Below are 27,778 nucleotides of genomic sequence, written 5' to 3'. Positions count from 1 at the left end.
TTACTAACTGTCACATTCCCCAGATCACCTAGCTGGTGCACAGCTGTAGTCATTACTAACTGTCACATTCCCCAGATCACCCAGCTGGTGCACAGCTGTAGTCATTACTAACTGTCACATTTCAAACCTGCTTCATTCAATCCAACTATAGACCCACAGTTTGCCAGATGAACTGTTGGTAGATCTTGAGGACAGGTTTGGCCACCCCAGTTCCATTTGAACCAGTGGTAACAGGACTTCCCTGTAGATCAATGGTTCTCAACCTCGGTCCTCAGGACCCCTCTGCAGTTCACATTTTCCAGGTCACTCTGCAGGTGAACAGGTGCACCCATTATTCACTGACACATTTTAAAAGATCCACAGGTGGGGCTAATTACTTCACTGAGGACCGAGGTTGAGGACCACTGAAGGTCGACATGGTTTTAGGTCGACACAAGCATTAGGTCAACATGGGGAAGGTCGACATGGGTGCTTCGCTTTTTTGAGCCGACATGTGTCGACAGGCGGTATTTCATGCCCTACGATCCACTAGGGTGAGGTGGGAGAATAAAATAGTGTAGCGAGCCATGCAAGGGGACACGATGTGAAAAGATGTGATAAACCATGTCGACCTTTTGACTGTTGACCGTCCCATGTCGACCTAAATCCATGTTGACATTTATAGTGTGTCGACCTAAGGCATGTAGACTTTTCTGTGGTCGACCCTAATGATCATTCAAGAAACGAAGAGAGAAGAAATGTCCTTGTTGGGTGCACCAAAAAGATAATAAAACTTAACCTTTATTGATAATTTCATCTAAGAACTGCGAGATAAAATACAACATATAATAACAAACAGAGGTGGGGTTCACACAATTTAAAAACTAGGCGGCGGGCAGATGTGGCAGAAACTTTATTCGATATTCAATGTGTTGGGACGGAACAGTGTTGTGAAACCTGATTTATACAGCAGGATTGCCTCTGCTGTCGGTACAGGTTTATTTAAATGTAAAAAAGCGGGTTTATGCGGAAACCTCTTTATAATAGTGCTTTTCTTAGACGCTAGCTCACAAATAGAATGAGTATCATTAATGTTCCCATAAGTGGGGTATAAGCGTTATTGCTTGGATCTGTCCACACTGCAGTAATTGAACAGTGTGTACTCCAAAGAAGGAGGATCCTTCAAACACCGTGGTCTGAGCAAGTGCTTATTCCCCACACATGTACTGAGTGAGTGCTTATTCCCAGATTCTGTCACAGGCAAATTACCTAAATGACAGTGGTGCACTATCAAGCGTGGGGACGCTCCGAGATCTAATAGTATGTATTCCCAATGTCGGGGATATTGCGGCTGTACTGGTTATAATGGCCAAATGTACCGGTCCAATGGAGTCGCCTCCAACTAGAATACTGCGTTGTATTCAGTGTTATGGTGGCGTAATCACCCAATGGTCAGGATTGCCAAGAATATGCCACAGTCAACACAATGGGAAATACAAAAATACACCATTGAGCGTGGAGACGCTCCTCAATCTGATGGTGTGTATGCGTTCAAAAGGCTGCACGGTTGTTATGACCAGTAACCTAGGTCCAAAGGAGCCGCCTCCAGTTGGGTTGATAGACTCAAACGTGAGCGCCTTAAAAAAGGCTATAGCGTCACTCTCACCGTCTCGATACAGAATCAAAATACATAAGTAAGAAAAATAACAAAAGTCTGCCTACATCTGCCCGCGCACCGCTAGCCGGCACGCGCTTCGCAGATACAGCTTCCTCAGGGCCCTGAGGAAGCTGTATCTGCGAAGCGCGTGCCGGCTAGCGGTGCGCGGGCAGATGTAGGCAGACTTTTGTTATTTTTCTTACTTATGTATTTTGATTCTGTATCGAGACGGTGACAGTGACGCTATAGCCTTTTTTAAGGCGCTCACGTTTGAGTCTATCAACCCAACTGGAGGCGGCTCCTTTGGACCTAGGTTACTGGTCATAACAACCGTGCAGCCTTTTGAACGCATACACACCATCAGATTGAGGAGCGTCTCCACGCTCAATGGTGTATTTTTGTATTTCCCATTGTGTTGACTGTGACATATTCTTGGCAATCCTGACCATTGGGTGATTACGCCACCATAACACTGAATACAACGCAGTATTCTAGTTGGAGGCGACTCCATTGGACCGGTACATTTGGCCATTATAACCAGTACAGCCGCAATATCCCCGACATTGGGAATACATACTATTAGATCTCGGAGCGTCCCCACGCTTGATAGTGCACCACTGTCATTTAGGTAATTTGCCTGTGACAGAATCTGGGAATAAGCACTCACTCAGTACATGTGTGGGGAATAAGCACTTGCTCAGACTACGGTGTTTGAAGGATCCTCCTTCTTTGGAGTACACACTGTTCAATTACTGCAGTGTGGACAGATCCAAGCAATAACGCTTATACCCCACTTATGGGAACATTAATGATACTCATTCTATTTGTGAGCTAGCGTCTAAGAAAAGCACTATTATAAAGAGGTTTCCGCATAAACCCGCTTTTTTACATTTAAATAAACCTGTACCGACAGCAGAGGCAATCCTGCTGTATAAATCAGGTTTCACAACACTGTTCCGTCCCAACACATTGAATATCGAATAAAGTTTCTGCCACATCTGCCCGCCGCCTAGTTTTTAAATTGTGTGAACCCCACCTCTGTTTGTTATTATATGTTGTATTTTATCTCGCAGTTCTTAGATGAAATTATCAATAAAGGTTAAGTTTTATTATCTTTTTGGTGCACCCAACAAGGACATTTCTTCTCTCTTCGTTTCTTGAATTCTCATTTGCCATATGTCCGAGGTAGCACACCCCTGATAAACAGTCAATAACATTACTGTGTACATACAAACCATCTCAGGGGTCCAACATATTATGTCTTGTGCGACCAACAAAATCCCCCTCCTTTCAACGACCCTAATGATCCACAGCCGGTCAGACAGTTCTAGACCAGTTATAACGTTCCCCATCGGAGACCGCAGTACAGTAAGGCTGGTTTCACACACTCCGACTCCTGCCGGACGGTGAAATCCCGCACGGCCGGGGAGCCGTGCCGCACACACTAGTTTATCATGGAAGGGATGGCCACAGCCCGGCAGCCGTCCCTTCCAGTGGCGGGATCCGGCTGCAGCCGTGCGGCCGGGCCGTGGCCATCCCGTGTGAATGGACACAATAGTGTCCATTCACAACTAATGTGTGCGGCACGGCTCCCTGGCCGTGTGCAGGATTTCACCGTCCGGCAGAAGCCGGAGTGTGTGAAACCGGCCTAAAGGGCGGTTCCGGTTCCCGTTGCATCATCATTGTTCGGAGACTGGATAGTGGGAGCGTTTCTTTGGTATCTCAGCAGCTGTGAGAATGTTCTACAATGAGTGATTTATTTTTCCAACAGCTTTGAATAATTAAAGAGCGACAGCATGGTGAAGTTATAAATTAGGCTCTAGTACAGATGTGGCGACAGAAAATCACATTTCATCTGCATCATTTAGGTCGCCAAGATTAAATGATTTCGTGAGCGCTTGTAATCGTTGATTAACTCATTTGTCTTTGGGATTTTCACCCTCATAATTGTTTGGAGAGGTGTCTGTGGATTTCAGACAAATGAATCACCAAACACTTGTATATCACCCCTGCTAGCCTGGGTGCTGGCGTTAGCCAGAGGTGGCGCGTCATTCTGACATATGTGACTGTCGCTTACCAGCACACAGATGTATCCGCCACTTGGAGCCTGATTCAGGTCCGCTTGCTAAGCAGCGTGCATTCGTTATTTAGCGAATCAACATTGATCAGGCCGTGCTTCGGGCGCCGTGGCTACGCTTGCCACCGATTCTATTCTCCCTCTACGGGAAAATAGCTGACGGCCGTCGGGAACCCGGCCGTCTGTGTTTTAACAGTCGGGATAATGACTGTCGGGATCCCGTCCGGCACCCGAGCAGCTAGATGTCGCTCAGCCTTCGGGATGTTCTAGAACACAGATTTTAAACTTTTTTCAACTCCCAGCACACTACATGCTTCTAGTTCTACCAAACTAGTATGCCCCCAGTCCATGTCCTGCCACACTGTAGTGTACCCCCGGTTTATGTCGTCCCACACTGTAGTGTGGTCCCAACCAATGTCCTGTAGTGTGCCCTCAGTCCATGTCCTACCACACTGTAGTGTACCTCTGGTTTATGCCCTGCTACACCGTAGTGTGCCCCCAGTCCATGTCCTACCACACTGTAGTGTGCCCCTAGTCCATGTCCAGCCACACTATAGTGTGCCCCCAGTCCATGCCTGCCACATTACGGTGTGCCCCCAGTCCATGTCCTGCCACACTGTTGTATGCCCCCAGTACACATAATGCATTCCCATGTGCCGCTTAGACCACACAACTGCTACTCACCTACCAGAGACTCTCATAATTCCATTCTCTTTATAATAAGTGTTAACTCAACAGTTGTGTGCTAAGTGACCTCCTGTGCTGGCCTCTTCATCCTAATGTGCTATAGAAATGATAACTATTGTACAAGGACTTATTCTCAGCTATAATGGACAAAACAAATTCATTCAGTTTGTGCATCACTGGATGTACTGAATTGGGAATATGCTAATTTCCTTGTGTCTATCTAAAGGTATAGGCACACTGGGCAGTTGCTCAGGGCCCCACAATTCTAGGGGCCTCCAAGCAGGGGCAGGCGGTGGTCACAAAATCACAGCAGTGAGGCAGCCTTCTCTCTCTGCCTCCCAGCCTGCAGCCAGACAATGGGCGGTATTCAATGAGGCTGATTCGCCAGGTTTTTATGGCGATTTTGAGCTGTAAGGCGAATTTCTGACTAAAACGGTGAATCACCCTATTCAATGACCAGATGGCGAATACATTTCAAGGTTTTTTTCGCCATGATTCACCGAGTAGCAATCGCTATCTTTTTATGGTGAAGTGGAATGGGAACTTTTAAAATAAAGTGTTTGGTTTTTTACAATTGGTGTAAAAAAATCTGGAATTTTATTCTGAGGAGGGGCATGCTATTTTTATTCATGTGCTGTAAGCACATGAATATATATTTAATTTAAAAATATATATATTTTTTTATTTTTACACAGAGCAGCCAGCAGGGGGCCGGAGCCGAGCCGCTCATTAGATATTCATATATTCACTTCACCCGATCATTACATATTCATGATCGGGTGTAGTGAATATACGCGGTCCCCTGCTGACACCCCCGGGGGGCAGCCTGTGCTGCCTGGCACCCGGGGAGCCCACCTCCCCCCCACAAACGTTCTGGGGCAGGCAGGGAGACTTCCATCTCCCTGCCTGCCACCGTCCTCAGGCTCCCTGCGGCATCCGCCGCAGGAGCTCAAATTCGCCGGTCAGGGGCAGCGAGCCCCTGACTCGTTGAATACCAAAGCCAGCGAGGCTCCGGAACGCGGCGACCAGTGGCGAATGTGCAGCGAATCCTAAACAGGATTCGCTGCACGTCGCCGGTATTCACATTGAATACCGCCCAATGAATGGTTGATGCTTGAACCTCTACCTGCTTTGACAGGTGGGAGGAAAGGTGCGGGCAAATGCCGTTGGAGTATAGTAAGGGCATATTCGCAGAATTGCAAAATTAGCTATGCCCGCGGCTGGTAAATACAGATGCGAATGATATGTATTACTATTGCCAGTGCGGGCAAGCCGCTTGTGATTGCCCTGTTATGGTTTCATCACTAAAGCTGGTAAGTGCTTCCTCATTGGTTGTGCGTGTACAAATGTGTTCTCATACACCAGACATGTCCAAACTATGGCCCTCCAGCTGTTGTGAAACTACACATCCCAGCATGCCTTGCAATTGTTTTAGAATTCCCTAATAACAAAACTGTGGCAAGGCATGATGGGAATTGTAGTTTCACAACATCTGGAGGGCCATAGTTTGGACATGCCTGTCATACACCATTGCGGCAATAGCCCCAAACAGCCCCTCACAGAGCGCCAGGTCCCATGAGACTCTGCTAGCATTGGGCGTCTTTACACCGAAAACGCAGCTTAGTCAAAACGAGATGCGGAGACTGTGCTGATTAATGTTATATGTGACACTGACCGTATGTGCGACTGAGTCTCTGAGTCTGTTTGCTGAATGTTTCCGCTGTATCGGAAAGATCGGAAATATAATAGATATTTATATTTATACATATGTGTAAGTGACTATAATATACAACTCTGTCTTTTAGTGCCAGCAAAAACTAATTCCTGATCAGGACCAGCTCATTATAGTAGCCTTGGAGTCTATCTACACGTGTAAACGAGATGACCAGCTGTCCCTGTGCTATGACATCCTGGAATGCTTACCCCAGAGGGGTTATGGGTAAGGATATTTTTTTTTCATTTGTGTGTGATCATTTTATATTAATGCATACTCCTGCCTGTAGGCCTGATTCAGACCTGATCGATGTGTTGCGAGTTTTCAGAGCCTAGCAATAGGGTAAACGCCTCCCTGCTTAAGTGAAATCCCACCCATGTGCACGGCTGCAAATAAGATCACAGCCGTGCGAAGCAGGGGAAATTCCATCGACCATTGAATGAATCCCCCCCACCTCTCCTGTTTGCAATACCACATAAGCAGAGACTTACTCAGCGCTGCAATGACTGTGAGGAGATCATGACCGCTGATGTCAGCGCCCCTCCCAAAAGCCGCCACTCCCAGAAATTGTTAGCGCTACAGATGTAGCAGGCTTTATCCTTGGCCGGCGCCCGCCAGATCCCTTTCACTGGCAAGCGCCAGGGATAGGGACTGATATGCACGTGCGTCGCATGCGTGTTCCAGTAACACAGCAGCTGGGCAGCATCTCCTTGCCCGTCGCCGCTTCAGGGAGACGCTGCCCAGTTCGGGGGGGGGCAGGCTCCGTTGCCACAGGGCGCATGAGCGTCATGTGCGCGCGCCCCTGGCGGTAGCCCCTGCAAAGATGTAGCCTGCTACAGCTGTACGTCCCAAAACGTGTGTCGACATATGCACAAAAAAAGTGGATAAAAATAATAATAAAAGTGTCTGCTTTTTCATTTGTTGACCTTTCCAGCAACCTTTTTGCTTGTGTTGCATTTTGACAGTTGACCTAGTGCATGCCGTCTGTTTGTCAATGTCGACTTAGTGCATGTCAAACTTTTGGTGTCGACCTTTTCATCCACTCCCCTATATGCATGCATTGATCTCGGGATTGTGGGCACTTGGTGGGAAATTTACTAAGACGGGCGTTCTATTTCACATGTGATGTTGCTATGGCAACCAATCAGAATTTTACTTCTTATTTATTTAGCGCCTTCTAGAAGGTTATAGATAGTATCTGATTGGTTGCCCATAACAACATCCCATCTGAAGTAAATCTCGCCCTTAATCTGAAATGTTCTAGGATTGGTTCCGGATAATGGGGCAGATTTATTAAGCTTGGAGAAGAGATAAACTGGAGATAAAGCGGAGAAAAGGTAAAAGGAGATAAAGCACCAGCCAATCAGCTCCCAACTGTCTTTTTCAAACACAGCTGATTGGCTGGTGCTGTATCTCCTTTTACCTTTTCTCCGCTTTATCTCCAGTTTATCTCTTCTCCAAGCTTAATAAATCTGCCTCAATGTATCTTTCCTAGGAACGGCTAGTGTATGGCTATGGGTTCAGCCCACAGATCCACCCGTACTTTGTGGGTGGTGGAGATTTATCAAACAAAGGCAACAGTGAGATAACTGTCATTTTTTTAAAGTCTGTAACATGGCAGTTGGGAGCTGATTGGCTGGCACTTTATCTCTCTCCGCTTTCTCTCTCTACACGAGTTGATACATCGCCCCCTAAGCTCAGTGCTATTTTTTTTTTTTTATTTCGAGGTGTCACGACAAAATGATGTTGCATAAATCCTTCCGTCAAAAGGAAGTAACATGGGGAGCGTAGCCTGTGGAAATACATACAGACAGAAGGGAACGTGGTGTCGGGAGAAGGCTAGCTTATTGTCTGTGTCACTCAGCGGTGCCGTATTAATAACTGCAGGAAATTATTGTCTGCAATCTGATTGACCGTATCTCTCTGTCCTTGTTATTTACAGCGCGGAGACAGACATGACTAAATCTCTGCATGACAAGGTAGACCAGCTCGAACAGATCCTCAGGTAATAGTCCTCTCTTCCCATCGTCTGTTCCTCCTACAATGCTCCTCCCTCATGGATTACATTTATTTGTCTTTCTTCTTCTATATCTGAAGTTAAAATAACTGTTTTCAAATCATAGAAAGTGGTTACTAGGACGGAACTAACACCGTTGTAGACAATTTCAGGGCAAATTCAGGGGATCTGCGGCCCAGTAATACATTTGGGTTATTTAGATCCCATAGCGATTGTCGGTGCTTTGCTCAATGGGCAAGATGAAGTCTGCTCAACGGATCCCGGAACGGAGCATGTAACCCGGAATCAGATTGTCAGTGGGTGAAAGTCTGATGTAATTTCTGGGAAGGATGACGACAGCCTCCGTTTGTATAAATGAAAGTGTGTTGCCAGTGCCACCGTGTAGGGGAGGGAAAAGGCCAAGGGTCTCTCATGTTGCAGTCTGTCTTGGAAAGTAACACTGTGCGATGGTGTCTGTCCTGGAAACTAACACTGCGCTGTGCAGTCTGTGCCAGATAATAACACTGTGCGGTGCAGTCTATGCCAGAAACTAACACTGCACAGTGCAGTCTGTGTCGGATACTAACTGCGCGGTGCAGTCTGTGCCAGAATCTAACACTGCGCGGTACAGTCTTTCCGGAAAATAACACAGCGCGGTGCAGTCTGTGCCGGAAACCAACACTGCACTGTGCAGTCTGTGCCGGAAACCAACACTGCGCGGTGCAGTCTGTCCTGGAAACGGATTCAGTACTGAATCCCGGCGGTCGGGATCCCGGCGTTCGGAATCCCGACAGCCAAAATGCCGACAAGGGGGGACGTGGATCGCCCCCCCTTGCGGGCTCGCTGCGCTCGCCACGCAGCGGGCCCGGTGCCTCGCTATGCTCGGCACACTAATTTATTCTCCCTCCAGGGGTGTCGTGGACACCCACGGAGGGAGAATGTGTCTGGATTTCGGCGGTCGGGATTCTGAACGCCGGGATCCTGACCGCCGGGATTTTAACTGCATCCCCTGGAAACCAACACTACGTGGTGCAGTCTGTCCTGGAAACCAACACTGTACTGTGCAGACTGTCCTGGAAACTAACACTGCACTGTGCAGTCTGTCCTGGAAACTAACACTGCACTGTGCAGTCTGTCCTGGAAACTAACACTGCACTGTGCAGTCTGTCCTGGAAACTAACACTGCACTGTGCATTCTTTCCTGGAAACTAACATTGCCAGGAACACTGTACATCTGTGTGCGAGGAACACGCTGCAAGAAGTAGTCAAAACATTAGATGTTGGCTTGCATATCTAACATACAAAAAAGTGATGAGTTTAAATTGTAGGTAAAATCCTTTCTCTTGGTCCAAGTTCTTGGTTCTGATTTTATCTGATAGCATATAACAAAGTGCACTTTTGACACACACAGTGAAGGATACCCCATTGTTTGCTACCTGTCTACGACGCTGTGTATTTCCCTGGCACACTGCATCCTAGGTGCAGGTGTACTGTATAATAACACAGAGGTATTATTATCTCCATGTTGAAATAGAATGTGCAGCGGCTCGCTGTCTCTAGGTTATCGCACCTTGCCAGCAATATTCTTGTCTTTGACATTTCTTCTGACCATGCCAACAAATGGCAAAAAGTTTTCCTACAATGTGTTTCACCTCGGAACATAAGTACAGTATAAACTATAAATTAGAAACAAATGGGCATTATGTTCCCTGTTCATTGTAGCCGTCGGCTTGCTATTTGCTAAAGAAATATTTCGGTATGGCCACTTTGATTTAGTGACAAACTCTGCCAGGCAGGAGCCAAATCAAACCATAAATATCCCCATTTCCTATTGTCAGTGGCCGCGCCTGAGGAGAGCTTCACCCGATGCAGATAGATGTGTGATACAGGGCTGAACGCGGGAGCCTCAGAGCGCCTGTATTTCATGTTTCCTATTATATTCATAGACAGGGAAGCGGTTTCCTGCGAGTATTGTCCTCGTCCTAGGGAGATAGGAGGGAACGTACATTGTAAGATCTACCTGGATATTTCTCTCTTCACAGACCTCTAGCCTGGTGCTAGCGGGATTTGCTGCTTTGTAGGGACCAAAGGACAACAGTGGAAAAGGTTGACAGGGTCCGAAAGTCAACAGTGGAAAAAGGTTGACCGGCACACTATTCTCTTCTCCCTCCACATGGTAGTGGATGGTAGGGTATGAAATACCGCCTGTTGGCACGTCAGCTCAAAATTTTGTTAAAAAAAAAGCACTGCGACCTTTTCCCTGTCGACCTGTGGGCCCTGTCGACCGATAGTGGTACATGCCCCATACAGTACACTAATTGGTGGTCCAGGTGCTCAGGTGTCGACATTGACACCAAACAAAACTTTGAGTATGTCGACATAGACATTATCCACTTGCTACACCACACCTGGACACTGATTTAGTTTCATTTCTAATATGTTGCTTCACTTCTGTATGAAACACAAATCTTACCTTAAACTGAACAGCCATTTTAAAATACAGGTGGAGTAGACTTGTTTTCCCGGTGCGGCGCAGGTCAAATGTTACAGATTCACTAGAAAATATGATAATGATCTATTTAATTGATGAGCCAAAAACTGCTCCATCTGGATCTAGAACTCAGGGGGGGGTATTTTAATCCCGATTCTGAATGTTGGGTAATTTCCGACAGTCGGATTAACATCCGTATTCGACCGTAACTTGTTTTGAGTGCCGGAATAGACACATTTTGTCGGAAACGGATGATAAACAGTCACAATCGGCCGCGAATTGGACAATTAGTGGCCATTTCCAACTATTCAAATCCGACTTTAAAAAAAAAAGCAGAATATGAAATCTTTTATTGCTGTGGGAAACGACAGCGTTGAGTAAATGAGTGCTGCTATTTCCGCCTGCATAAATAGCGGGGTAATTGTAATACCCCACTCAAACGGTGTTTCATGATACATAGGGCCAAATGTATTAAGCCGTAACAAGTGATAAAATGTAGTGTGATCAAGTACCTGCCAATCAGCTCCTAGCTGCCATGTTACATGCTTGGTTTGAGAAATGACAGTTAGGAGCTAAGTGGCTGCTACTTTATCACTTAGTCTTAATACATTTGGCCCATAGTCTGTTTTTTTGGTTGTTGTTTGTGCTGTAATACTATTTATGTGTTTTATTTAAATTTATATCTGAATGATGTGTGTTGCCTGAGATTTGGGTTCCACACCAAATAATTGAATATGGCTTTAAAACCAGTACAGTAAAGGGTAATCTGTTTGTTTCTGTGTAGAAAGTGCTTCCTGTAGCTAATTCCCAGATATGACTCTGTGTTGTCAGTGTGTCGGAGATCTTGGAGAAGCACGGTCTGCAGAAACCCATATCCTTTGTGAAGGAAACGCAGTCCAGCCTGGAAGAAGCTCACAAGCTGATCGTACGCCTCACCCGGCACACGGGTCGCAAGTAAGGAACCTGACTGTCTTGTGTGTAATGTAATAGGAGAGAACTTGTTTAGCTCAGCACGTCTTCTAGAACACTATGGAAAGCCCCAGAAACTGACACTTGCAATTAAAAACCATGTAGTGGGCCCACAGCAAGGGAGTTGTACAACTATAGATAAAACCTGTGTGCAGCAGTCATCTCTTGCTTTATCATTGAGGCATTTATCTTGAGCTTCATAATATGGCCACACACACACACACACAGGCCAGTCCTGACTCTCAACCCCAAGGGACACGCAGCAGGAATACTCTATATGACAACATACATAGCTCGCCATGCAAGCTTAGGATCCAGTGTAGTGCTTCGGTGCGGTCAGTGGAAGACTAGGCAGCGGCCGCAGCGGTCAGGTCGTCTCTTGTGCGGAGACTGGGGGCTGTTCCTGCAGGCAGACTGGGATTTCATTATCTCATAAACACGGAGGCTGGGCACAATTTCATTTATCAAGTTATTTATTTAATGCACACATTATACAGTGCTTTCTAGTCATTTAAACTGTGCCCTGCCCCAGTGATGTCTACATTCTACCGCACACACGTAAGAGTGTAGGAGGAAACTCACAAACACCTGGAGAACATACAAACTCCTCACAGATAGCTATTTGGTCAGGGCAGTGAAGCAGTCATACTGCACTCAGGAAGGAACTATTAACGATAGGTTGCCAGTGGCCAGCTGGAATCATACTGATTGGCTGGCCACTGTCCAATCAGAAAATAAGCCTTGTACATTTTAAGCCAAAGGTGGCTGGTGATAGCTGACTCCATATTGGTACCTCCTCCAATGACAGTAGAAACATGCAGTTTACAGTGGCTTGTGGTGTTCAGCAGTATACAATAACATGTTTGGATAAGCCAATGGTTCTCAAACTCGGTTCTCGGGTTCCCTCACAGTTTTCAGGTCACCCGACAGGTGCACTCATTACTGACTGACACATTTTAGAAGATCCACAGGGGGAGCTAATTATTTCATTTGATGCTGTGTGGGGTCCTGTTGACCGAGTTTGAGAACCTGTTGCCAATTGTCATGAGATCCTTTCTTCATTATAGAGTAAAGCTGGCCATACATCTACAGATCGATTGTCAGATTGAGCTGGTTGGAACAAAAACCTGGTAATGGATGAGTGACCGTTTTTGGCAGTTTTCCAACATTTCAAAGCAAATCGTCAACTGCCATTTGCTCTCATCCATTACCAGGTTTTTGTTCCAACCAGCCCAATCTGACAATCGATTTGTAGATGTATGGCCAGCTTAACTTCTCCTATACAGCCATAAGTCCACTGTCACATGTACAAGGCGGTTTTTACTCGCATAAATTGCGCTCTCTCGCTTGCCGCTGTCAGAAAACGCTCTGACAATCCTACAGGACACAAGCGCCTATCGAGGCTCATCCAGGATCCCTTTCATTATTTATTATTTCACTTGCGCTTTTGTGATTAAAAGCGTACAATGCCATTCGTCTTTCTCCAACCTTGGAAGCTTCTCGTTTAGGGGATATCATTCTTGTAGATTAGACTATTGATTGGGGGTTGTAATTACCTCTTCCTATCCAGCCATTATTTCATTTCCAGCTGCACATAAAAGAAAACAAAAAAAAACAGTGCAGGCATGTTATCTGTGGCCCGGACCGTCATTACATTCATGGTACTCTACATGGGTTAGGAGATCTTTGACTAAGCCATGTACCATGATGTCATTACACAATGGTGATGTCACCGCCGAGGAATCTCTTGCTTGAAGAACCATTGATTTGTGATATTGTACCCGGTTTCTGTCATTTATTTTTTCCCAACAATTATTTTCCCACTGGAAACCGATAAAAGGAACAAAATCACTTGTTATATTCGGGAAGTATTTATCTGGGGTTTGTTCATGGGGTGTTAACGCTTCACGAGGAAGTGTCTCATCTGCAAGGTGATCATGAATTATATGAGGAATGAACAGCACAGGTGACACGGGGCAATAATCGTGTCGTCACCCGCACCGATGTGCTTTTTATTCATTTACGTTCTATTCTCTTCTGTTCGTGGGCTGTTACTTTTTAAAAATAAGATCACATTTTTATTTTTAACAAATCCGATAACACAACAGCATACAATTAGCATAATAAGTGTTTGATGAAGGGTTTTGAATGGGGTAGGGGGGTTAGAGGGACCTCTATGTTACGATTTACAGATTGTACAGCCTTTAACCCTGCGAGTGCCAACATCTACAGATGGAGCGCCTCTCGCTCTTGCAGGGGCTGGCGCTTCCATCGCCAGCCCTCGCCACCCGCCAGCTCCTGCCAGGGGGCGCATGCACACAATACGCTCACGCGCTCCATGGCGACGGAGTTCCCCGTCGTCGTACGCCGCCTCCCCGATCCCCATCGATGCCCTGACCCCCCCCCCCCCCTTAACTCTGCCCGTCTCCCTGAAGCAGAGACAGGCAGGGTCCCGCCGCCAAGAGACTGGGACGCGCTTTGCGTGAGTTGCACGTGCATCCCAGTCTGATGGAATCCCTCTCCGCTGGCTCTTGCCGGCGGGTACGTTCTGGCGAGAGCAAAGCAATAATGAAAGGGGCTCCATCTGTATGTGAGATGTTCAAAATATCTGCTAAAAATGCCAGCGTTGCTCACATTTGTTATATAAATTCAAATAAATGTGCAAAAGAAAAAGATTATATTTCCTATACGAAGTAAACATTACAGGTCATTATGATGAATAAAAATGTTTGCTTGGCAATTTTCAACCCTTTTTTGAACAATTCACTTGGCACTCAAAGTGTTAAGGAACACACAGTAGTTGGAGGTAGCAGTGAGGGTTTTCGAGCTGTTGTAGACACTTGCCGACCCATTATACATTTAAAGAACAAAGATGAAGTGGGAGAGGAGGAGTGTGTGTGTATGTGTGTGTGTGTGTGTGTGGACACACACACACACACACACATAGACGAAACCATCATAGTGCTCAGATGTCCTCTGCAGAAGCGTCCTTATTATCTTCTTGCGTTACGTACACATCTGTTGCCCATTTATTGATAAGGTCATAAACCCAAGAGAGAGAAACGACACAACGTGTTTGATTAGGATTGTTCCTGATGGCATCAGTTACATGTGAATGACCAGGGGCTGTACAGTTGTGGGTTCTGTGTCTCAGGTCACAGAGTGACACATTTTATGTTCAGCGCACCATGACATAACACAGTATGCCTAGTGCCGCTGCTGAGGTGCACCGATCCCAAACTCATTGGGGTCACATGAAAGATGTTCATGAAAGCGCAGGACATGGCTCAGTGACGCGGATGGAGTTAGATTATCTGTGGATATGTTTGCAATTACATTGTTACATGTACTGTAATGTGCAGAGACAGGACTGCATCCCACACACATTTCTCATCAATGTGTGTGTGTGTGTCTGTATCTATTATATATATATAATACAATTCTATATTATACCAGTACAAATTAATAAAGGGATTTTGTTATCATTTCTAATGTTTAATGTGCCACATTGTGTCCACATACATACAGTAAGTGTAAGGGTGCCCACACAGTACTGCGATGTATTGCAGCAGTGTACGGTCCATCCGACCCCATTGGGCCAGGACCCAGGATCACATATAATACATTGTCTCACATTGCATGCGACCCCGCTCTTGCCCACTGGGAGGGGGTAGAGTTGGCGGTCGAACGGGCAACAGGTGGGACCACTGGCTCAGGTCTGAAGTGCACAGGACCACACATAGGACTCGAGGGGCACATCAAACACATCCTTTTGGGGCCAATTTCTCGGCCCGATCTCACCGGATCGAGTGAAATCGTCCCAAATCGGACAAGTGTATGAGCACCTTTACTTTATATATCGTAGGAACAACACAGAGCAATAAACCAACAGGTTTGGTAAGACGAGGATAATAAAACTGTGTGGTAAACGTACTGTGTCAAGCCTTCTAATGAGTGGAGAAGTTGCCCATAGCAACCAATAATCTTATTTCTGTTATTTTATTGAATGTACTCGATAAATGGTAGCTGAAAGATGAACTTGTGCACTTCACCATTCTTCGGTAGCATGGTCATCACATTGGTTCTTCCAGTGGAGGTGAACCACAAGGAAGGGGAGGCAGGTCGAGTCTCCCTGGTCCTGGAGCGTGTAGAGGCACGGAGTAGCACAGATGGCATGAGTGTTAGGGATAGAACATATGAAAAGTGTACACTGTGATGAGCTGAGGAGGAGAACGGGACGAGGATGGAGTGGTTCTTGGAGGACAGATGATGTCATGGTCAGCATTACTGCCTCACAGCACTGAGGTCATGGGCTCAATTACCACCATGTGCATAACTGTGTGGAGTTTATATAATCTCCCTGTATCTGAAAGGGTGGTTTCAGAGAAGCAGACAATCTGAAAGAGCAATTAGATACTGTAGGTAGGATGATAACCAAAATAGGACTATGTCCTGGAGATCTAAGGATTGAAGTGTATAAAAAGAGAGTAGTCAACAGTGTCACATGCAGCAGAGAAATATTGAAGATGTAAGTAATGACCTTTAGACTTAGTGACCTAATCATTCACTGCTTTAGTCAGCTTATGGGATTGTTGGAAAGGAAAGCTTGACTGAAGTGCGACCAATAAATTGTGTAAGTTAAGAAAGTGTGTGAGGCGAGTGTAGGCAAGTCTCTCAAGTAGGGTCAGAATTTTTTCCCATGCCCATTACACATACATGCCCATTACACATACACACATATATATACATAAACACACACATACATACATACATACATACATATAGCATTGAAAATACACTTTTGATGTAGACACTTGTCAAATATATTGAAAGGGGATAATACCCCAGTGCTTGCTTTCCAGAGCAGTGTGCTCTCTCTAGTGGCTGGCTGCTCTCTACATTTCACTGCTGCTGGCTCCGTGACCCTGTAACACGTTGTGCTATAGTCTGCGCCATGTGTGAGGTGCTCGCAGGAGATGGAGGGGGGTTCACACTGGGGACAGATGATCAGGAGAGTTTCTCGAGCAGCTGCTGTGTGGTAAGGGTGAAGAAGTAGTTAATAGAGACACCCGGTAATAATTTCGTATTATAGTACAAGTATATTATCCGTTTTGTAAAGTCTTGTTAATGTTATGTTGTATGTTTGTCTTTTTCCCCTAGACAGCCTCCGGTCAGTGAGAGCCACTGGAGGGGACTTCTTCAGGATATCCTAGAGATGCAGCAGAATGTGTACACGTGTCTCAGTGTGGACGCCTGCTATGAGGTTAGGGACACTTATTTCTCACCTACTGTATATGTAATAGAAGGACGAGGTCACTGCTTTTATTTGTTGCACATATGTTTATGAAATGGTTTGTGTCTCCGTAATGTCTACAGTTGGTGAAGTGGTGCAATCAACTGGTGGATTACATACTGTACGGACGTTTGTCACGTTTCCTGCACTGGTGTGACTATTTGGAATAGGCAGGTCTGGGGACATTAATGGTAGCGGTGCTTGGTTTTATAACAAACCTTGACACATTTAGAGGGGAATTTACTAAAGGAAATTTGTAAAAAAATAGGTGTATTTGTATCCAGAAATACACTCATTTTTGACATTTACTATCCCGAAAATACGGCAATTCGTATTCGTATTGATGTGCTATCAATACGAATACGAATTGCCGTATTTTCGGGATAGTAAGGGGGAAATTTACTAAAGGAAATTTGTAAAAAAAATAGGTGTATTTGTATTTAGAAATACACTCATTTTTGACATTTACTATCCCGAAAATACGGCAATTCGTATTCGTATTGATGTGCTATCAATACGAATACGAATTGCCGTATTTTCGGGATAGTAAATGTCAAAAATGAGTGTTTTTCTAAATACAAATACACCTATTTTTTTTACAAATTTCCTTTAGTAAATTTGCCCATAAATGTCAAAAATAAGTGTATTTCTGGATACAAATACACCTATTTTTTGCAAATTTCCTTTAGTAAATTTCCCCCTTAATGTTTTCTAAATTGTGGCCAACTTCCCTTATTTGGAACAATATTCTTCAGGAAGAACAATAGATAACGGGTTGTGATTGGCTGTGCCTAGAAATCGGTGGAACTCACTGTACATGCCTGCCTGGGCTTGGCGTAGACAAGGCACACATTTGCAGTACTGTAGATTATAACACATATTGTATATCTGTGATTGCGTTCGCACTCGCAATGAGGATATAATAGCAGAGTGGCCCATAGAGTGCAAAGTAACCTCGATGTGATTACAGTCTGCCTCCTTGTCATTGCAATCTGCCAATGATCGCTCCGTTTCAAAAACATCAGCATAGCGTACAACTCTGAATTAGTACCTTACTTTATAATTGGTTTTGTTTTGTTTATTTATTAAGTTATTTACATTTTTGGACTGGGACATGAGGGGCCAATTAAGGAATGCTGTGGTAAGAGCCCAGCCTTAAAGGGTGTGGCCAGCAGCCACAGAAGGATTTGTCCAATCATAGAAGAGAAATGCATATACAGTATCAACGCTCCTCTTTAAATGAGTGGACAGGGGTATCTTAGGGCCACCCACTTTCATTGGCAAGATGGGTCATCTTAGTGCAGTTTCCATAAACCGCCCCCCCACCCCCCGTCGGAGCACCAGCAGTCGGGATTATGATGTCGATATACTGACCTTCAGAATCCAAACTGTCAGGCTGCTATACTACACCCGTTACTGACCCATAGAGGTAGAAGTGGGTCTCACCACAGGAATTTCCCCTTTTTGACCATGATTATTTAGTTATTGCATACAGAGATTATTTGGCCATTCACATTAGTTCCGACCCAGTAAGGCTTAGAATCTGTATTCCGCACCACATGTACACACTAGAGAATATTTGGTACTTGTTTCCTAGCACGGCGCCCACTAAGCAAATAGCTTAGTGGGCTATTCTGCATAGGAAAATTGCATTGCAAGGGGACGCAGAATACATGTGAAGTAATGCGCGTCCCCTCGCTGCGCTCGCCGTACTTTGGGCTCGGTGGCTCTCTGCCCTCGCCACCCTATCTAAATTCAACTTCACGCCTACGTGGATAGTGGGGGTATGAAAAGGTCGGAGGATGCGTTCCGATGCCCCTCGCGGGGCTCGCTAAAAAAACCTTGGAGTTTGGCCGTCATCCCGCAAGGCCGTCGGACTCGGAGACTATGACATTGAGCCCCGTGTGTTAGAAAAGTTGTAACCACAGAAATCAGTGTGAGAGTAGTGTAGAAGTACAGTAGATGCGCGGTTACATATTTATTTTTTCTAAATTAATGTAATTTTCCTTAAACTTATTCAGGCAGCATACTTCTAAATTCAGTGTTCCACTTTGCAATTGGCTGTGCCCGGTTTCTAGACCTATCACAGCTTAGCCAGTAAGGTGGAGTACACTGTCATTAGCGATGTGTGTTGTTGTTTTTTTGACACCTATAAAACACCTGTTAAGTTCTTCTAATGCTAAACTAGAGGGTTTTATATAAAACAGCATCAGATATGTATGTGTGTATATATACAAGTAGAGTATACCTTAACCGTAGATCCCTTAACCAAATTATTCCAAAAACCGTAGTTTTCCAGAATATTTCAGGATATTTTTTTCCCCCCCAAACCACCTTTTTTATACTCGCCTTTTACCACGGTGTCCACTACGTGACGTCACCAACACTCCGGTGCACCCCTTGGGACCGGGGATGCCGCTGAAGACGGATCCGGATGGACGCTGTGGACGCCGGGGGACCTCCAGGGGACCAGGTAAGTATGTAAAAAAAAAAAAAAAAAAAATTACGAAATCCGTAATAATTTTTTATCCAAAATGTTTGTGGTCCCGAGCTAACATAACACAGATCTGAATGAATGGAATATTCTTATTTAATACTTGGGTCTTTACATAGTTGAATGTGCTGACAACAAAATAACAATTATCAATGGAAACTAAATTTATTAACCCATGGAGGTCTGGATTTGGAGTCAGACTCAAAATGAAAGTGGAAAAACACACTACATGCTGATCCAACTTTGATGTAATGTCCTTAAAACAAGTCAAAATAAGACTGCGTAGTGTGTGTGGCCTCCACGTGCCTGTATGACCTCCCTACAATGCCTGGGCATGCTCCTGATGAGGTGGCTGATGGTCTCCTGAGGGATCTCCTCCCAGACCTGGACCAAAGCATCCGCCAACTCCTGGACAGTCTGTGGTGCAACATTGGTGGATGGAGTGAGACATGATGTCCCAGATGTGTTCAATTGTATTCAGGTCCGGTTGAACGGGCAGGCCAGTCCATAGCCTCAATGCCTCCACCTTCCAGGAACTGCTGACACACTCCAGCCACATGAGATCTAGCATTGTCTTGCATTATGAGGAACCCATGGCCAACCGTACCAGCATATGGTCTCACAAGGGGTCTGAGGATCTCATCTCGGTACCTAATTGCAGTCAGGCTACCTCTGGCGAGCACATGGAGGGCTGTGCGACCCCCCCAAAGAAATGCCACCCCACACCATTACTGACCCACTGCCAAACCGGTCATGCTGGAGGATGTTGCAGGCAGCAGAACGTTCTCCTTGACATCTCCAGACTCTGTCACGTGCTCAGTGTGAACCTGCTTTCATCTGTGAAGAGCACAGGGTGCCAGTGGCAAATTTGCCAATCTTGGTGTTCTCTGGCAAATGCCAAACATCCTGCACGGTGTTGGGCTGTAAGCACAACCCCCACCTGTGGACGTCGGGCCCTCATACCACCCTCATGGAGTCTGTTTCTGACAGTTTGAGTAGACACATGCACATTTTGAAGGGCTCTGGCAGTGCTCCTCCTGTTCCTCCTTGCGCCAAGGCGGAGGTAGCGGTCCTGCTGCTGGGTTGTTGCCCTCCTACGGCCTCCTCCACGTCTCCTGATGTAGTGGCCTGTCTCCTGGTATCGCCTCCTTTCTCTGGACACTATGCTGACAGACACAGCAAACCTTCTTGCCACAGCTCGCATTGATGTGCCATCCTGGATGAGCTGCACTACCTGAGCCACTTGTGTGGGTTATAGACTCTGTCTCATGCTACCACTAGAGTGAAAGCACCGCCAGCTTCCAAAAGTGACCAAAACATCAGCCTGAAAGCATAGCAGCTGAGAAGTGGTCTGTGGTTACCACCTGCAGAACCGCTCCTTTATTGGGGGTGTCTTGCTAATTGCCTATAATTTCCACCAGTTGTCTATTCCATTTGCACAACAGCATGTGAGATTGATTGTCAATCAGTGTTGCTTCCTAGTGGACAGTTTGATTTCACAGAAGTGTGATTGACTTGGAGTTTTATTGCGTTGTTCCCTTTATTTTTTTTTTGAGCAGTATATATATATATATATATATATATACTGCTCCAAAAATAAAGACAATAGAAAAGGAGCACATACAGTAATAGAACCACAGTTGGCATTCTGCCTTTACAGTTTAAAGTAAAGTCACCTGCATTGGATCAATGAAGGCACAAGCATAGAGAACACATACTTATATGTAAAGCAGATGGCAGGTGACGGGTAACTGAATATCTACAGTATGAGATAACATTCTCCCAGACGAATGCCGCCAGTGTCATGTGTAAGCTGGGTGCTTGAGCAGTAGAACTGTTAACATAATTGTTGAGCGGTCAGCTTTAATGAGCAGAACAACGTGACAGTTCAGCCTGAAGTGTGAGGACTCTATTCTATGAAGCTTCTGTCCGCTCCTCACTGTGCCGCTTTACTGATCACTTTGTTAAGATTCTTTTTTGTGGGGGGAGAACAAATACTATTGACTCTGGATGATGTCTCTGTCCACTATCTCCGTGTTTATCTTATTACAGTGGATGACACTAGCAGTACCCGAGGATTCTGTCACAGGGTTTCTGAAGGCTGTTAATACAATTGCATTTCCTTTTGAATATATCATTGTATATTACAAGCCAGTCATGTAAGAATGAGATCTATTCTATCAGCTCAGGGATGGGGAACTTTTGGCCCTCCAGTTGTTGTTGAACTACACATTCCAGCATGCCCTGCTACAGTTTTGCTATTTGGCCATGCTAAAACTGTTGCAGGGCATGCTGGGGTGTGTAGTTCAACAACAGCTGGAGGGTCGAAGGTTCCCCATCCCTGTGTTAGCTGGCGAGAGCAGTGTTCTTCAATTTCGACCTCACGGACCTCGAGCAGGTCATATAATGTAATACAGTGACGTGTTATGTAGATCTAGGGTATGCAACGCCAGAGGCCCTCCAGCTGCTGTTGAACTACACATCCCAGCATGCTGTGCATCCTGCATGGGCAGCGTTTGCACCTCAAAACCCTTCCATCGGATTTATTGGTCACGAACGTGAGACATTAGGACATTTAAATGGCAGCATTTAGCCCCTCCCCTCAATGTTAACACCCATACTGTTAATACACCTTATATGTATGAAGTTACATAATATTCATGCTCATTCTAGCACCCTGAGCCTTTCAAGACCCGCGCAGTTCCTTTTTCCTGTCTGAGGTGTCCCCCCTCTCTGCTTTCCTGCTCCTAGCACAGTGCGGTCTGTATTACAGCGCAGAGATACAGACCAGACAGCACTTGAAGCAGAGGCAGGAAAGAGGGACTGCACGGGTTTTGAAAGGTGTAAGGTGCTAAAATGAACACTATAATATTGGGTTGCATATTTTAAACTCTGTGCCCAAAGCACTTTGCTTGGATGGTTTCGTCAGCATCAGTGGCGTAACTACTGTAAGGCAGCCCCAGCTGCCGCTTGGGGGAGCAAGCCACAGTGGGGTCGATGTGGGTGCCAGCACCCGCTGAACGCAATAACATTTGGTGGGGGCACCACAAACTTTTTTGCAAGGGGGGAGCAAAATTTATAGTTACGCCAATGGTCAGCATATATCGTACACCTAGACACCACCAAATCGTTACGGCAATATGGAAAGAATTTTCCCTTTATCAAATAGCATTTCCAAGCACACACAGAAACGGATAAGCCGTAAGTTTACAGAGTGCAATGGATGTTAACAATTTCCATCCAGCCTGTTCATTCCTTATCCAGACAGTATGAAAGAGTCAGTGCCAGATCCCTGAGGCAGAGTAGCTTCATTCTCTCTGGATGTGTCCTAAAAACAGGGATTTTGGGATCCTATACATAGCTACAGTATATATTGTCAATTGTTATAGATCCCATTCATGTTGACTGGTGATTGGGGCAATCTGGAACTCGTACACAAACAATTAATCATAAGATGACTAGAGGTGACACCAATTATTATTAATGGCACATCAAAAACAAAGCTATCCAAATGGGTTTTGGCTGATATTCCTGGATTAAGTTTGTTAATACTGTATGTCTGTTATCACACCTGTATATTGCGAAACTGGTCCATTGTATGATAAATGGTTACTTTGTCAACAGATAGGATGGATTTCCTCAAATGTGTTTCTATTTGGTATAAGTTTCAATTCTGTTTCAAAGAAACCATTTATAATCTCAATTGTATTATTGTATATTAATGAAAAGTGATATCTTGTTTACGTGTTTAGACTCAGTGGTTGGGGTGGCACTGGCTAATATCAGAGACAGATTTACGCACTTATATATATAGAATCCAATGGCCTCAAAAAGTTTGGTAGATAGCACTAAAAAGGTTTTTAAAACCCAACGTACTGCAGTGAACCTATAACATAATACAAACCCATTGCAGATTCTCTGCAGTATCAGCCTAAAACCTGCTTCCTCCTCGTGAGGTCATCCCTGTGCCTCACTTGTCCAGCACCAGCAGCCGCTCCCACACGTTTCCCTGCATTTTAGCAATATTGATCATTAGCTTCTCCTTCATGTTGGCTGCTCCTGGTTGGGTGCTGGGGAACTTGCTGGATAGATAACCTGCAGGGCCCAATAAAGGTGCCAGGTGCCAGTGGTTCTCAACTTCAGCCCTCAAGAACCCCAAACAGTTCGCGTTTTCCTGGTCTCCACACACAATCAGAGGTGAAATAATTAGCTCCACCTGTGGATCTTTTAAAATGTTAGTGACTAATGATTGCACCTGTGCACCTGCCAGGTGACCTGGAAAACGTGCACTGTGTTGGTGGTCCTTGAGACCGAGGTTGAGAACCACTGCCCTAGGCTAGCACACGTGTATGGGCGCTCAGGGACTCGCCATTCATACTGCCCGTGTACATGTAATAAAGGTTATACAACTGGCATGTAGGATCTAATGTGTGTGGCAAGCGAAGGAGACTTTGGCATTAGGCTGCCCATCTGGTGCTATAGCACAATGTACATAAAGTAATGTTCTATCAGTAGGTTACATTGGCACAGCAATCTGGCAGTCACCTTAAGGACTTTACCCTCCATGGTACATCGGGACAGGTGATAGCCAGCAAGATGGAATAAATTAGGCCTTAATTTTATTAATCGTGTTCCATCTGCAAGGCACCCCTCCAGTCCTGGCTCCCAAGCCTGTAGCCTAATCAGCTTATTGGTTAATCAGCCACTGATCACCTAATACTGCATTCAACCACCAGTGAGGCAGATCTGACAGCTGCTTCCCCTTCTGCTTATTTTGCAACACTATTGGCCACAGTGCAGCCCTGTCCCCAGCTCCAGGTAGTCTCTGATGATCACAGAGGTGAGACTGACCGTGTAGCTGCCTCTGGTCTCTCCCTGGCCTGGTGCAAATACAGTTTTTTTTTTCTATAATAAGGATTAGAATAAGTTATACATTTATAAATATCTTCTTTGTATTTATTCTAATCATTCGTATAGTCTGTAGATATGGTCACTATATTAACAAGCCTTAGATCAAGCATTAGGTTTACACCACTAGGTCAACATGCAGGAAGGTCGACATGACTAAAGGTCAACATGGGTTAGGTGGAAAGGGTCATTAGGTCAACACAAACATTAGGTCGACATGGGGGATTTCACTGTTTTTTTTTTTTTAGTCGACATGTGCCGACAGGAGGTATTTCATGCCCTACCTCCACTAGGGCGTGGTGGGAGTATTGAATAGTGTGCCGAAGCATGGCGTGCACAGCGGTGCTATGTTTCAATGCTTATGTTGACTGTGTCGACATCCTGGTCAAAAAAGTGAAAAACTCCATGTCAACCTTCCCCATGTCGACCTAATGCTTGTGTTGACCTAATGACCCCGTTGACCTTCAGTCATTTGACCTAATGACCCTGTCAACCTTCATGCATGTCGACCTAGTGATGTCCACCAAATGCTTATCGACCTAGTTCATGTCCATCTGTAGTATACGGTCTCTGCCTCCCCTGCCTATAAGTCACTTCTGTATACCTCGCCAGCGTGCTCTCACAGTGCTGCCCGCAAGCCGTCCATGTTCCCTTGTCACCGTTTTCTTTGATAAATTTATATTTTTGCATTAGCCGGTTTCCATACCCCTTACAGATCCCACAGATTGAGGCCCGGGAACATAAACACCCTCTGAGCTGTCTAATGTGATGCACAAGCCGCGGCGTCCATTTAATACAATATATCAAGGCCTCGCGTTGAAAGCCTAAAAATAACCTTCCGGTGCTATTTGCAAAATGCTGATATTAAGACGGAATTGAATTTGTGTTGATGCATGCTGTTTATTTGCATGTTCACTTTAATCAAGTAAGCACACAAAGCCCAAACGAGCCGGCGAGTGGCATAATTGACTCAGAAAGCCTGACATCTGTTAAAAGTTGAAAATGATTTGAAGCTTTTTATTACAGTTTACAGATTTAGTTGGATCTGGCTGCCAATCTCAGCTTCTCCAGGGAAAAGCTTTGAAGGCGAATTATAAAAGCTTTGTAGGGATCTTTCTGAATAGACATATGGGAGTTTTAACAAAGACCCTGTAATATGTCAATTTTCTACAGTAATGCAACTAATTTTGAAGGTAGAAACAATAAATAAAAAAAAACAATTTTCAGACCTCCCTTGGATTTTAGAAGTAAATCTAATAAAGGTATATAATTTGGAGCTCAAACTTAAAGAATTGTTTTATTCGTTTACTATTTTAAGAACTTTCTGGTAAAAAAAAAATGTTCCAGTCCGGGTTATTTATTTAGTAAATTTATCATTATTATTATTATTACAATTTTTTTATCAATTTTTTTTATTATTACTTTTATCATCATCATCATGTACCTTTTCTGCCGATATCGGTCGGGTGCGCGCTCCCGCAGATCTTTTGCTAAAGGTGCCCATACACTGTGGGATGATCGCACCCGTTATGGGCTGGATTGCGTCGCAACGCATGCATTTTGCATGCGATTTTAATGCGATGCGATCTGCGGGCTATGCACAAAAAGTACAGTATGTGCAGCACATACTTTTTGTACTGTGCGTTTCGCAGGAGCGCGCATCCTGTTGTGTCGCAACGCATTCTGCTGTCGCAGCGTGTATGGGCACCATAAGTCTTCTGATCTTACATGCTGCATGAAAGTTCAGAAGATTTAGAAAAAGATCCATAGGATCTTAAGATAAATCTTTGGTAAAGATGTCCAGGATGGCCAAAAGATTTTAAGGCTAATTTATGCGCACATTTTAAGATCGCAGATAGATCTTTCTAGTGTGTGGGCACCTTAAGCCTGCCCCTGATACTTACGGGCCTATCCCAAACCATTCAAAAATACTCACTCTTGTCAGAAACTCCGACCCCTTTTTCTTTCTCAATCGCATCTCCTATAGACCTATAGTACGGTAACTTTTATTTTTGCATTTGTTTGTATTCACTTAAATTGATTTAAGGCTCATACACACAGGGCGAAAAAGGATCTGTCTAGATCGCTTAGAAATTAAGCACGGAACGCTCAGTATGTATGCACCCGAGGGACGGAGTTGCGCGGTCCCGTGCATCACCATACCCTGACTAGATCTTGACTATACTGTATGTAGTCAGACCTCCAGTGTTTTAACCAGAGAACACTGGTTCGCTATGGGCAACATCCCATCTTCAAAAGAATGCCCATCTTAGCTTGCCACGCTGCGGGCCTGGTGCCTCGCTACGTTCGTCACACTCATTTATTCCCCCTCTATGGGTGTCTTGGACACCCATAGAGGGACAAAGTGCCAGGATTCCGGCGGTCGGGATTTCAACTGCATCCCGAGAGCTGTGTGCCAAGAACATGCCCCAGAGTTTCTGCGACACCGGCTCCCCTCGTTCATTATGCACCGCACAACGTTACAGACCAGAGCAGCCTGGCTACATATTCTATCTGACATGGTTAAATGTGTTTGTACGCCACAGCTCTGTCTGATATAAGCAGGAGCATCATTTCCCGTATAGGGCCCCATACATCAATGTCCTCGCCGTTGATGCAATGAATAAAATCCCCATTTTGCTATAGATGCGGTAAAACAATATCATGTGGAAATGCTAATGTCTCTGAATGATGAATGAATGTCGCCGAAGCCTCCGTCCCTTTTCCATTTTTATTTTTACGACGTTAGTGCTACCTCATTGCCCAGCAGAAGAAACCATTATATTTGTTTTGCAATGTTCTTTGTTTCTGATACTTAGTTGTGCCCTGTTATTACTTTTACCCCACCCCTATCTGTTTCTATGCCGTATGTGTCTGCGGTGTTCTAAGTGCCATCTGGGTTTCAGGAATTTCCCCTTTTATTCTTAATAATGCAGCAAGCAAATCCTCTCCCAGGGTACGAGCTCCCATTAACATGTGCCAGTCTGTAGAGCTAGTATTTTGGGTATGTATTTGTGTGTGTATACAGTATATATATATATATCTCACATCTAGACAGAAATGCCCTGTGTGGCATTGATACGTTGATTATACTATGCTTCACTATTATTTTTTAATACACCTTTAATCATTTAATATATCAGAGGAGTGTTATTCCTATGCGCGTTTTGAGCTGTGTTAGCATATCTTCATCAGGGATAGAAATCTGACGCGTGCTAACACTGAAAGGCTGGAATCATACTGCCACCTATGTGCCACCTGCATGTATGCTATGATTACGGTATAGACTAGGCATGTCCAAACTGTGGCTCTCCAGCTGTTGTGAAACTACACATCCCAGCATGCCTTGCTATAGTTGTATCACTCCCCTATAGCAAAACTTTGGCAAGGCATGATGACACTTGTAGTTTCCCAACATCTGGAGGGCTATAGTTTGGACAGGCCTGCTATAGATGATAGACAATATCTAAGTCGAACACTAATAGTCGATAGTGACTAGGTCTACGCCAAAGA

General features: G+C 45.0%; 1 protein-coding gene across 1 annotated transcript in view; it reads left to right on the top strand.

Annotated features, from left to right (window-relative positions):
* NBAS (NBAS subunit of NRZ tethering complex) overlaps positions 1-27,778 on the top strand; it is a 540,465-nt gene that overhangs the window by 164,939 nt on the left and 347,748 nt on the right. The window contains exons 26-29 of the mRNA XM_083178566.1: positions 6,206-6,339; positions 8,057-8,119; positions 11,433-11,555; positions 16,731-16,833. Of these exons, the coding sequence (XP_083034692.1) occupies positions 6,206-6,339; positions 8,057-8,119; positions 11,433-11,555; positions 16,731-16,833 (423 nt within the window). The remainder of the gene's footprint in view (positions 1-6,205; positions 6,340-8,056; positions 8,120-11,432; positions 11,556-16,730; positions 16,834-27,778) is intronic.

The sequence above is a fragment of the Crinia signifera genome, chromosome 3 (genome assembly GCF_055691185.1).
Source record: "Crinia signifera chromosome 3, ASM5569118v1, whole genome shotgun sequence".
NCBI lineage: Eukaryota > Metazoa > Chordata > Amphibia > Anura > Myobatrachidae > Crinia > Crinia signifera.
The sequence above is the reverse complement of the archived record's forward strand: the minus strand, read 5'-3'. Positions and strand labels throughout refer to the sequence as shown.